Source organism: Ziziphus jujuba, chromosome 9 (genome assembly GCF_031755915.1).
Source record: "Ziziphus jujuba cultivar Dongzao chromosome 9, ASM3175591v1".
NCBI classification, from domain to species: domain Eukaryota; kingdom Viridiplantae; phylum Streptophyta; class Magnoliopsida; order Rosales; family Rhamnaceae; genus Ziziphus; species Ziziphus jujuba.
This window is the reverse complement of record NC_083387.1, coordinates 8,023,824-8,036,456: the sequence shown is the minus strand read 5'-3', so window position 1 is coordinate 8,036,456 and position 12,633 is coordinate 8,023,824. Positions and strand designations below refer to the sequence as shown.

Genomic DNA, 12,633 nt, shown 5'->3' with positions numbered 1-12,633 from the left:
AAATACGAATATCGGGTTTTGTGAAAATGTTTTAAAAAGGGAACATTTCCAACGGAGTGATTAGTGAGAGTTTTGAGAGAAATTATTACTTTCAACTGTTATTATTTATTTACCATTTAATTGTCGGTATTAATTAAATTCCCTTATTTGTTATATTATTATTATTATTATTAAAAGTGTTCAGTAGCTAGGGTCGCTCACTGAAATGATTAGCATCTCACGTTTTTAAATTCCGTTCCCTTAGGTGCAAGGGATGGTAGGCGTTCTTCCGGAGCGAACCAAATCTTCGCCGCTATCGTGTTTTGAGAAGTACTTTTGTACTCGTTCATTTCAGTTGTATTATTTCTTTCATCTTTGTTGTATTTTCTATTAAATAGCACTTCGTGAAGCTCTGTATACTATTCTGGATATTTATGTTTTATTTATGCACTGGATTGCTGTTATTCCTGTGAAGTGCTGTAAAATTGTGGAATCAACTTGTAATATGTGGGAGGAATAAGGGGATGATTATAGAAGTGTGTTTTCAGTGCAGGTAATTTTTGGTAAGTCCTACCCTTAGGGGAGGTGCTGCTAGATTTTCCGCTGGAAGATTCGGTGGTATTTCCCTGGGATCAGGGCTTGTCTAGGGTTCCGGGAAGGAATTCTGGACGGGTCCTGACATCAAGGATCAAACAATGAAGTAGACAATGAAAGCAAAAAACAACAAAGTAGAGAGATTAGAGAAAGATATAGACAAAAAAAAAAAAAAAAAAGCACCTCTTTATTGATAACAAGAGCACAAGGAACAAAATATATTTGCTCTAATTAGAAGAACTGCTTGTTGTTAACATAGCTTGATCTATATATAGATCTATAGATATTATTAAACCCACTTCATGACAGCTTAACCTTTTGAGAACAATAGATACTTAACATGATATCATAGTTTAAAATTATAAATATCTAGGTTCAACACACTCTAAAGAAGGAGGAATGTGGACATAGCATGATATACATATTACTGCTTCATATACATTGTGCCACTGGCCGTTAATGACCTGAGCTTTCAATTATTCTGTTGACTAGTTACCAACTACATAGAAGGAAATAGAACCAAATTCTTGTATTCAGCGAGGGCCCAGAGCGGAAAAATGTTCCTGTAAGCTGCATAGTTTTGCATGCAGTTCTTAAAGAATACACCCATTAGTTCCTGCCATTACCCAACCACAAATAATTAATCATTCAAATATCCATAAGACTATATATGCATATATGTATATATGTTTGTGTGTGTGCAATTTTCTCTGTTTTTGGTTCATTTATTGAAGAGGTTACAAGGAAAGGGATAACCTGTTGTGGGAAATCTCCAGTTTCCAATTGGGAATTTATCAAAAGCTTTGCAGCTCGATGAATAGGAGTTGGATCTCTATCACACTATATCATTGTCATATAACAACACTAATTAGAAATTAAGAGAATGAAATTAATTTGTTTTATGTATAATAAAACTGATTTGATATATATACATATACAAACAGACCTGTCGAGCATGGATTAAACCCATCAATCCTAATGCAGTTTGCACCAGATTTGAGTGGTCTCCTTCAAATGGTGTATATACCTGCAGCAGTACTCAAACAAATTAAAAAAATATTTTTAACAAGTAAGATTATGGAGATTACAAATTTTGTTATATATAACCCAAGATTAACATTATTCATTAATGGAAAAAAGTGAAATAAACAGACCTTGTTAGTGCATGACTTGTAGCTCTCAGCCCAGCCACCATCCTTTCTCTGTGTGTTAAGTAAAAATTCAACACCTCTTCTCACAGCCTCACTGTTGTCGTAGCTCTTCCCTGCTGCCTCCAACCCTTTAATTGCAAACCAGGTCCCATACAAAAAGCAAATTCCCCAATTCCCATACCTGCAGTTATAATTATAATTATTATTTATTATAACTAATACAACAATTTTACTACCAGTGATTTCCTATTACCATGAGCCATCTGGCATTTGTTTGTCTTCAATGTATTTTACGGCCTTGATGATGAAATTATCAATTTCTTTTGTCCTATGCCCAGGGAATAGCTTCTTAAACAGAACTATGGCCTGAATTGATGAGGAAGTGCACTCTACGTACCTGGATTATAATTATCACTACTCTCAGTCAGTCTACAAGGATACATCTAATTGCAACAACTGAAGCTAATTGTAAAGAATTTTACTCGTATTCAATGACAACGTCCTCGAAGAATTCGATAGGATTCAGCCACTAAAACAGAGAAAAAAACAGTTTTTAGTTAGTGATGCAGTTTAATTAATAAGTATTGGTGGTAAATTAGGGTGTCGATTAGTTTCAAGATTCATCATTACTTGCCTCCAACCATCCTGGAGCTCCTGTTGGTTCCCAAGCTGATACACCTCCATTTTTAGCCTTATTCAAATATATAAAACATCCTTATTATTGACTAGATATTCTACTTAGAAAATGGAAGTGAGTACTACTGCAATTGCAAACTTTTGCTTTATTCCAATACTTTATTTTTTTTGGTGAATCATTTGCTTCATCCTTTACCTGTAGTGTAAGTATGACATTAACTGCATCATATAAACGCTCCGGTTCAATTGGCTTTCCTACAAGTCCCGGCGACATGGTTCTGAACAGCAAGCAACACTGAAATATATGACAGATATTATTTACATAGCAAGCAACATATATCTATATATACATATATATATATATATACATATATATGTAGTTGAGGCGTAGTAATCTAAGGTCAACATAAAACCTTTGTTAAAGATCATGCATGTGAATATTTGTGCAAAAGAAAACTATTACCTTGAGAGCTTCTGCAGTACAATCAGAAACTTGCCATCCGTTATCTCTATCAGAAAAAGTCCATGCTCCCTTAGAAATGTGGCGAAAATGAGAAAAGTAGTCACCGGAAGGATTCACCCTCACCTTTATCAATATTAATGTTGTACCGAGTAATTAAGTGAAAGAACTGAGAGAAAAATACAATCAAGTTATTATAATAGATTCAGTTAAAAACCTGAGATAACTTTAAGAACTCATGTGCTTTCTTCAGTACAGGTCCAAGTTCGTTACTCATATTGGCAGCAAGCAGAGCTTGAGTGGAAAAACTAGCATCCCATGTCTGACTACCAAGACCCTATATATTCAATTAATCATTAGTAACCATCGCAATTATGAGTCTACTCAAGTTGTTGCCATTTTTTGTTGATGTCTTTGTTTTTCTAATAAAGTAAAGGGGTCAAATACAGTTAGCCCCCCTAAACATGTTTTATATTTTTAATGAAGTTCAAAAAATGTCATATTGCCTCATGAACTCATGTTTATTTGTCACGTTGGTCCAATTATGCATTTTCAACAGATGAATAATTTCAAAACGTGTAATTAAGTACATTTTTAACATATCACATTGCTTTTTCGTCCTTTTTTTTATCCCCCTCCTTCTCGTTTAGAGGCTTAAATGCAAAATGCATAATAGTTTTGGGTTAACTGTATGTAACCCTAAAGAGACCAATAGAGGAATATATAACTAACTTGTGCACTCAATCCATCTTCTGCAACCCATAAGTAATCAGCAACCCGTGGAATGTGCTTCTTAAAATATGCACCATTTGGATCATCCACCCAGCAGGCAAGCATCATCAGTGCCTTGAAAAAAAAAAAAAAAAAGATTAAATTTCATCTCTCTAATTAGTTTGTTAATTAAAAGTTCCTTTCATTAGTTACCTTCTCTACACATCCAATTGAGATATATCGACTGTTCTCATCTTCATAATGAATATGGTCTATTAATTTTTGCACAGCATTCTCTCTTATGCTTTTGAAGAACCTGCTATTTAAAAGAGGCTCGGCCACATAGTAAAAACTATCCCACATTAGGCGTTGTAATGTACCATGGGGGTAGTAATTATCTTCCTGCGTTAACAAATATATTCAATCAAAATCATTTGAACATGAAAAACACAGTTGAGACGTTTTATCAATTTGCATTTAGTTTCTATAATATATATATATATATATAAATTCACGTATCTAGATCTAAAGTCCATCACCTATTACCCATAATTAGGTTATGTGGATCTTGGATAAGAAAACCACCACTAATATATATATGCATACGTGTATATATACATATATAGCAATTTTATAATGAGCATTAGTCTTCCACCATAACTGATTTTGTCCATCCCATCAAATATGGTTGGGCATAAAATTGTCAAGACATCTACATCTCACTATATTTGGTGGAAAGAGTATCATGTACCATAATTTGAGCATCAATACCTATCATGCATCGAAAGATTATATTAAAATGTAATCCAATACGATAACCTTTGCACAACAATGGCGCCCTTTGCTCCATTTAATTTGATGGAAAGGTTGGTTGTAGAGTTCTTCTCTCAGTTGTTGAATAAGAGGTGTGATGGGCCCAACAAACCTCTTACCATACAAATATGACATGGGCATGAAAGTCAGACGAGAATAGCAGAGCATCTTGGCTGCATTCATAACTTACAAAAGTTATATACACTGATAAATACATTATAATATATATATATATATATATTTTAATTGATAAATATATATAATGTATGCTAAATTACTATATACTTCCATTTGGATACAATCACAGAGATTAGTATAAGCTTACATGGATGCAAAGGAACTAAAGTTTGGTGGAACCAAAACTCTGGTGGCATTGGATTGCAACCCGCCCAATCATACACCCCCAGTATCTAGAGTTCATGCAAAAAGTTAATTTAATGAGTATAGGAAATAATGGCAGTGTTGGGTTGAAAAATTAAAAAGAATAATAATTAAAAGAACAAAAAAATAAGAAATTAATGAAATGAATTTTTTAATTTAAAAAAATTTTTAAACTGAGATTATAATAATTTTTATGTGACATCCATTGATATAAAATACTATTTTCTTAGACAATGATGGAAATTTGAATCTCTCAACCACCAATTATTAAAAAAAAATATTCAAATTATAATAAGTATAGCAATAATGAATTGAAGAAATATATCATACAGCCATCAAAGTCTTCCCCCAAGAACCAGAGAACATTGCACCACCATGATCAAGAATCCATTTTCTAGCTCTTGCACAGGCATTGTCTAACCCACCATCTGGTCCTTCTCCAAGTATTCTCATGGCCAGGTAATTGAGAACCGTACACATCATCATACTTGGGCCGTCAATGTGTAATCCCCACCCACCATCTTCATTCTGTATTAATTATTCATTTATATGTATCTATCTTTGCTTAAATATTTAGCTCAATGATTACCAATTTAATTTACATTAATTTCTGTGATATTTAGGGCACATTTGATAAGCCGTTCTTTTTAATTTTTTCAGTTTTTTTTTTTTTTAAAACAATGCATTGATAAGCGTTTCTAGTTTTTTTCTTTTAAATGAAAAATAAAAATAAAAATGATTGTAATTTTTAATTTTAAAAAAAAAAAAGTTTCAGTTTTATTTATTTATTTTTTTTTTGGGTCTCCTGTACAGGATCTCGACAGCTTGAATGGGTGCCCAGCCTGGGATCGCCCAAACAAGGGTTCGAGGCTGGAGACCATCTGAATAGGCCTTAGCCTGAACAGGCCAAAAGCCCAGGGCCCTCAATAGCCCAAACAGGTGCGAGATTAGGACCTACCCGAATAGGAATGGTTTCCAATATAGTCCAAACAAGAATAGGAAAACATTCCAAATTTAACGATATAGATTAATGTGGATTTCATGTGTAACATTTAAAAAAAAATAAAAGATTTAAAAAAAAGGAAGAACGAAAACGGTTACCGAACTTGTTTTGTTTTATTTTGTTTTTGTAGAAAAAACTTTAAAAAAAAAAAATTTATCAAACACATTTTTTTTAAAAAAAAAAATTAAACAAAAAACAATAAATGAAAAACGAAAAACTAACTGGTTATCAAGTGGCCATTAATTTCAACTTTTTTTCTTTTTTTTTTTTTTTTTTTTACCTGATGGCAGTACATATGCCACAGCATTTCCCTATGATGATGTTCATTGAATACAGTGTGGAGAGTCCCAGTGATATACATACAAAACACCTGCAATTGTTTTTTTGTTTTTTGGGGGGTACAAAAGGGGTAATTAATTTTATTTGGAAATTGAAGAAATTATACTAGCTAGAGTAACTTAGCCTCCCAATTGTAGTAATTGGTTAAGGAGTACATTTCATTACTCCCGGGAGGGCACTCCCTTCTCTTGCAAATAGGAGCAAATTTTTTTTGGTTCGAGAGTATAACATAAAGGGTCAGCATTATGTGAGACCCACTTGCTCGTTTCTCAAGAGTATTGATTATACATATACATATACATATATATATATATATATATATAAATGGGTGGGATGTGTAGTGTGCCATCCATTTATAAAAGAAGAGATTTGTATTAGCGAAAGTAAGGTAGATATCTTTTAATGGTTAAGAGCAGTACTGACAAAGGGAGGAAGAGTGAACATAGCACCAGTACAATGAGCAGGCCAATGGCCATGGGGAGTTTGCAAGGCCGACCAGAAGTTTATAGCCCTCCTCAGTGTGGCATCTGCAGTTTCGTATGTAATTTTCCAATCATCTCCATCTTCAACCTTTACTTGAGGAATCATTTGGTTGAATCTGTTCTCTCTCAGAAGCTGTGTGCAACTCTGTTTTAATTATTTTCTTGGATGAATATATTAATTAGAAACCAAGCGCAACCAATAATTAATTCATGTTTTTACCTACAAGAAAATTGAAAAGTTATGTTAATTCTTGGTAATTAATTTCATTTCTGATGATCAAATTTTACAAAGAGATTATACTTTTGGACGTTGATTTTATTAATACGTACCTCTATGTGTGTGTATCTATATATATATATATATATATATATGTGAAAAAAAAATTAAATAGAACTAAAAAATAAAAATTCCAAACAACAACTAATTGAGATATATATTGGTCCTTATGGCCAGTGGTTTTTGCATGCAGATATTGGTTTATCGTGTGGATCAATATACCTTTTGTATACTTTATGTTATAATGTTGGCCTCTATTAGATTAAGGTAGAAACGAATATGAAGGAAAAGTAGGGTAGTATTGGTTTGGAACTGATTTTGGAGTTTCAAAACTATTATCAAAAAATCTAAAACTATTTTAAATGTTTAATAAAATATAAAAATTATGATTTTACAAATAATTTATATTCTTTCACAATTATTTTTGAAAAAAACCAAACTACTACATTTAGAGATTTTTATTTAGCTTTTCCAATTATTTACAACCAAAATATCAATGTTAAATCCTTATTAAAACGTAAATATCATATTTGTCTCTATTTAATAATATTTTACTAAACAACTTTATAATCAATATTTTTTAGCTTTCATTTGTTTTTCCTAATTATTATATTTTTTTGTCAACATTTATTATAGTTATAATAAAAAAAAAATTGTGTTAAATATTTAGTAATTGTCAAATATGTTATAATAATAAAAATATAATACTTCAAATAAAGCAATGATAGTAAATAATGTAATTTTTAATCATTATAAATTATAATAGCAATTAAATATTTAAATATTGATTTTCAATAATACAATAGTGTTAAAATAATAATTTATTAAATACTTAATCAATTATTTTTATAGTTGATTATTTTAATAACACAATTAAAATTAATGTTTTTAGAAGTTACAGCAAAAACTAAACGTAGTTAGATGCCGACTTTAGCTTTGTTGTTGTCTATTGTCCACGTGTCCACGTGTTCAAGTCAACACATAAAAAATTATTTTAATTTTGATTTTTCTTTTGGAATTTTGCATGGTAAGAGATTAAAAGAAACTCAATAGCGTGGCAAAAACTTAATTTAAAAAAAAAAATTGCTAAAATAAACACAAGTTCAAGACATATATATGGCCGTACAAAAAAAGGAATATTCCCTCAAGACACATATATAATTATAATAATATGTCTTAGGTTTCTAATAATATTATTTATACATTTGGAGGAGTCTAAATTATTTTTATATTTTTATTTAAATTAAAGTAATTTCAATTTTTCTTTTTGTAATAATTAATTTTAAAACTTTAAAATTTTGTTAGTCTATATTTTAGTTAATTTTATTTAAAGTAATTAATATTTTTTTAGTTTGAAAAAATTTATATGGTGATTTTAATAAGAAATTTTTTTTTTTTAACCAAGTGATAATTTATCAAATATATTTTATTAAATGTATTATAATTTGTCAAATATATTCAACTAAATATTTTATAATTTATCAAATATATTTAGCTAAAGATATTTATCAAATTTATAACTTATTTAAAAAGCTTATGTAATTAAAATTATCATTTTTTTTATAGAAATGAAAAAATTATCACATAATTTAAATAAAAATTAATTAAAATATGAAAAAATTTGAAGTTTCAAATTAATTATTACAAAAAATTAAAAATAAAAAGAATTTTGAAAGTAATTTAACTTAAAAGTATAATAGTAATTTAGATCCATTCAAAGGATATGAATGATATTATTAAAAATTTTAAATATTTTTTATATTAACCCCAAATCTCATTTTACCTATAAAAATCCCATGTTGACATATGGGGGGACTATATATGCCTTAATTCTAGACTATTGCTATAAGTATTTACATCTTCTCTCACTTTTTCTATTCCCATTTTTGTTCCCCATTATTTAATATGATGTTGTATAATTTAAAACATAAGAAAAAAATAAAAATGAAAAAACTAAGTAAAAAATATTATTACTTTTAAAAGTGAAATAAAAATAAAAAACTAAGTAAAAAATATAGTTACTTTTAAAAGTGAAATAAAAATAAAAAAACTAAGTAAAAAATATAGTTACTTTTAAAAATGAAATGGAATTCCATTAATGGTGTGATAGGAATGAGAATATGAAAATGGAAATAGTAAATCACAATCAAATAATAAAATATGTTAATGTAATTAATATTGGATTAATTGCATTTTGATAACCTTTTATTTTGGCGATGTTGTAATTTCAACTTCAGTTTTAAAACTCACCCTTTTAAGTTTTTAATTTTTTATTTTGTTGCAAATTGGATTACGGTTAATTGATGACTAACAAAAAGTCAAAAATCATACCATATAAGTTGCACATAGTGTATCAAAATATAATATTTAAAAAATATATAGTACTAAATTGTAAAATTTTAAAATTACATTAAAAATCTTATAATTTTTGTATATGATTTAAAATATAAAATTATAGAAAGATCCCTATTTCTTGGCTATTTTGCAGTTTATTCTTTTAAAGTATCTTTTATTTTTCATAAAAATTGCATTTTAATACCCATTTGCAACTTACATGGGATGATCATTAACTTTCCAATAGTCCAAAGTTAACCATGGCTCAGTTTACACCAAATTAAAAATTGAAGGCTAAATACAGTAAGTTTTAAAAATGATAGCTTAAAAATTAAAAATTACCAAAATACACTTAACCCTTAAATATTTGAAGATCATCGGTATTAGATTTTAAAAATTATGATTAATTAAACAACAATATTAGACTAATTAAAATATTTAGTGATTTATTTATCAAATTTTGTGATAGATAATATAATAATATTTAATTAGTTTATTTTTTTAATTAATATTTATGTTTAAATTATATGAATATGTTAACTAATAATATTTTAATATGTATTATATAATAAATAAATTTGATTAAAATGTTACCATTACTATTAATTAAAATAAAAAAAATAATCAAGGCTACAAACAAATTTCAATTCAAGATTGACTTTGACTTGATTTTAATTGCTAATTTGTCCATTTGAAATAGAATCCGGTGCACAATGTATATCTAACCTGAAAACTGGAAAAGAATAATTACCTGGAAGCGACAGAGGAGGTCACTGCAGGCCTTGACATGGAACCGATTACGGTAGAAATTGTGGCGAGCGTTTTCAACTTGAGCTCTCTCTTCTGGTGTTCCTGCATCTGCCTCAAACTCCCATATCTGCCTTCCATGGAAGTTGTTTGTGCTGAACAAGTATGGCTCCTTCGCGTCCCCTCCAAACTTTATCTTCCACATATTATCTGATCCAGATTTGCTAGATAATGCAATTGTATGCAATAACACATTTATATACATATATATATATATATATTTTCTCAAAGTTAAGCTTGTATGTACGTGTGTGTGTGTGTGTATATATATATATATTTGTTGGAACGTAAAATTAATATATATATATATATATATGTATATTAGTTAAGCTTGTATGTACGTGTGTGTGTGTGTATATATATATATATTTGTTGGAACGTAAAATTAATATATATATATATATATATATGTATATTGCTATGAAAACATTATAAAAGTATCCTTTATATAGTCAGTTATAATTGGTGTGTATGTATGTATACTGCTATGAAAACATTATGAAAGTATTCTTTATATAGTTGGTTATAATTGGTGTCTATATATATATATATAGAGAGAGAGAGAGAGAGAGAGTTAGGCTCATATTAAATTTTTTTTTATTAGTCATTCAATTATATTAATAAAAATAATTAAATATAAATTTAATAAAATTAAAATTCTAATTAGAAAAGTAAATTTTTGAAGATTAATAAATATAATTTTAAATTTTAACTTTTAATACAAAACTAAATAAAAAAATCATAATATTCATTTTAAAATTAAAAATTTCATTTAAATCTAATTATATATGTATATATATATATATATAATTTGACTATAATAAATTTGTGCATCTATTATATCCTAGGTGCAACCAATTTTTTAATATTAAAAGATATTATTATAAATCAATATTTTAATGCTAAAAATTGATTACTTTTACAATGATAAGCGTTGAAATCCATTATGGCATAACTACTCGTATATAATATTAGTAAAAAAAAAAATTAAAATTAAAATAAAACTATTCATATATAATACATATATATATATATATGTTTTGATAGCCCATATATAACATATATTTTTTGATAATTTTTTTATCAAAATTTCACTTATTAAAAATATATTTAAAATCTTATATAAATTTAATGAAATATTACAATTTTAAAAGAATAAAAAAATTTATCAGAACTTATATATATTTTTAAACTATTGATAGGTGAGATTCTAATAAAAAAATTATTATGGTATTCTAATTAAAGACTAACTAACTATATATATATATATATATATCATTTTTATCTTATTTGAAATTTTTGGACCAAATTTGTTGAGAAGGCATCCTTGGATTCATTTAGAACAAATTGAATATAGGATTTTTGGATAAAAAATAAATTTTATATATATATATATGTCAAATCCATACGAACGAATCACACCATAATATTTTTCTATATATATGCTTTTATATACATCTATATATGCACAGACTACGCTCTATGTATTTGTTTTCTTCCAATAAAGAATAATTACAAGATAAACGTAGTAGTTAAATAAAATATTATATATACCTGTAAGATTAATAATTCTTAATTAGCTCCAAGAGAGGGCCAGTAAGGAGGCAGGCGAACAACCACTCACTGAAAAAAAAAAAAAAAAAAAAATCTGAATTTTATGTTTTTGAGAGAGAGATGGTTCTTGTGAATGTGATCACCTTGCTTGCAGCAAAACCTCCACTTTATATAGACATAGTCAGTGAGTAGACAGAGAGAGAGAGTGACAGACAACTCAAAACTCATTCACCGCCTAGTGCCTATTATTTTATTGTTTTTTCTCTTCTTTTTCTGCATTTATTGTTTTTATTTATTTTTTAAATAATACATTTACTGGTTGCTTTGATTCTGATTATTTAATAATATGTTATCCAATTGTGTCCTTTTTTGGCAAGTAATCCAAATGTGTCTTACCAAAAAGAGGACACATTTTTGTACTTCAAATTTTATTAAAGCTGATATTTTATAACTTAAAAAATTTATTCTGATGTTGTGCATTTGATTAAAAAATAAATAATTTTTTTAAATTATTTTAGTTAATTTTAAATTTTATATTTAAAATTCATAGGAAACTGAACGAATATTTAATATAATTATTTTAATTTATATATAAATTTATTAAATATTTAATATATTTTTTTATTTACAATCAAATATTTATTAATTTTTTAATAATTATTATTTTTAATAATATATATTATATAAAATTTTACAAATTAAAATTTTATTTTTATTTTTCATCGGTGATCCCTTTAAAATTTTATGTTTAAATTAAAATTATTAACAGAATTATCACGTTTTTGGCATGTGAACTTAAAAGAGTTTTTTTTTTTTTTTTTAAATCTTTTTAATTTACCATTTTTTTTTTTCCCCTCAAATTTTCCTTTCTCTTTTGATTTATGAAATTCGGGCTCCGATGGATTCATGATAATCGGAATCAATCAATCTTCTTTTCATCTTGATCCCATTTTTTATACTGCGGAGTCTACCTGAGAGCAGACCTAGGGTCTTATGTCTAGTACCACCATCGCATTTCGTAATCTCTTTTTGATAATTGTCTATGGCTACCTTATGTACACCGCTGCTGCCTACCTATCCAATGGCAGTGAGCTCCTACTTGATATTCTCGG

At 27.7% G+C, this 12,633-nt stretch overlaps 1 protein-coding gene across 1 annotated transcript; it reads right to left on the bottom strand.

Moving 5' to 3' along the window:
• Positions 1-766: 766 nt before the first annotated feature.
• On the bottom strand, positions 767-11,651 carry LOC107426517 (taraxerol synthase). The gene is made up of 19 exons (XM_016036716.4): positions 11,522-11,651; positions 9,912-10,117; positions 6,491-6,682; positions 6,009-6,098; positions 5,056-5,253; positions 4,670-4,754; positions 4,351-4,517; positions 3,745-3,933; positions 3,553-3,666; positions 3,038-3,157; positions 2,824-2,946; positions 2,557-2,655; positions 2,359-2,415; positions 2,207-2,253; positions 1,978-2,121; positions 1,728-1,905; positions 1,520-1,600; positions 1,330-1,413; positions 767-1,189 (listed from the first exon to the last, which is right to left on the bottom strand). Exons 2-19 carry the CDS (start codon positions 10,110-10,112, stop codon positions 1,073-1,075), a joined length of 2,286 nt encoding a protein of 761 aa, XP_015892202.3. The 5' UTR covers positions 10,113-10,117; positions 11,522-11,651; the 3' UTR covers positions 767-1,072.
• Positions 11,652-12,633: the final 982 nt, after the last annotated feature.

Bases quoted from the DNA above. Each gene is read 5' to 3' on its own strand.
- LOC107426517 (XM_016036716.4), bottom strand. From the start codon at position 10,112: ATGTGGAAGATAAAGTTTGGAGGGGACGCGAAGGAGCCATACTTGTTC. The intron at 6,099-6,490 runs GTCAGTACTGCT...AAACAATTGCAG, and splicing joins TGTTCACTCTTCCTCCCTTT to GTGTTTTGTATGTATATCAC. The intron at 1,414-1,519 runs GTCTGTTTGTAT...ACAATGATATAG, and splicing joins GTTTAATCCATGCTCGACAG to TGTGATAGAGATCCAACTCC.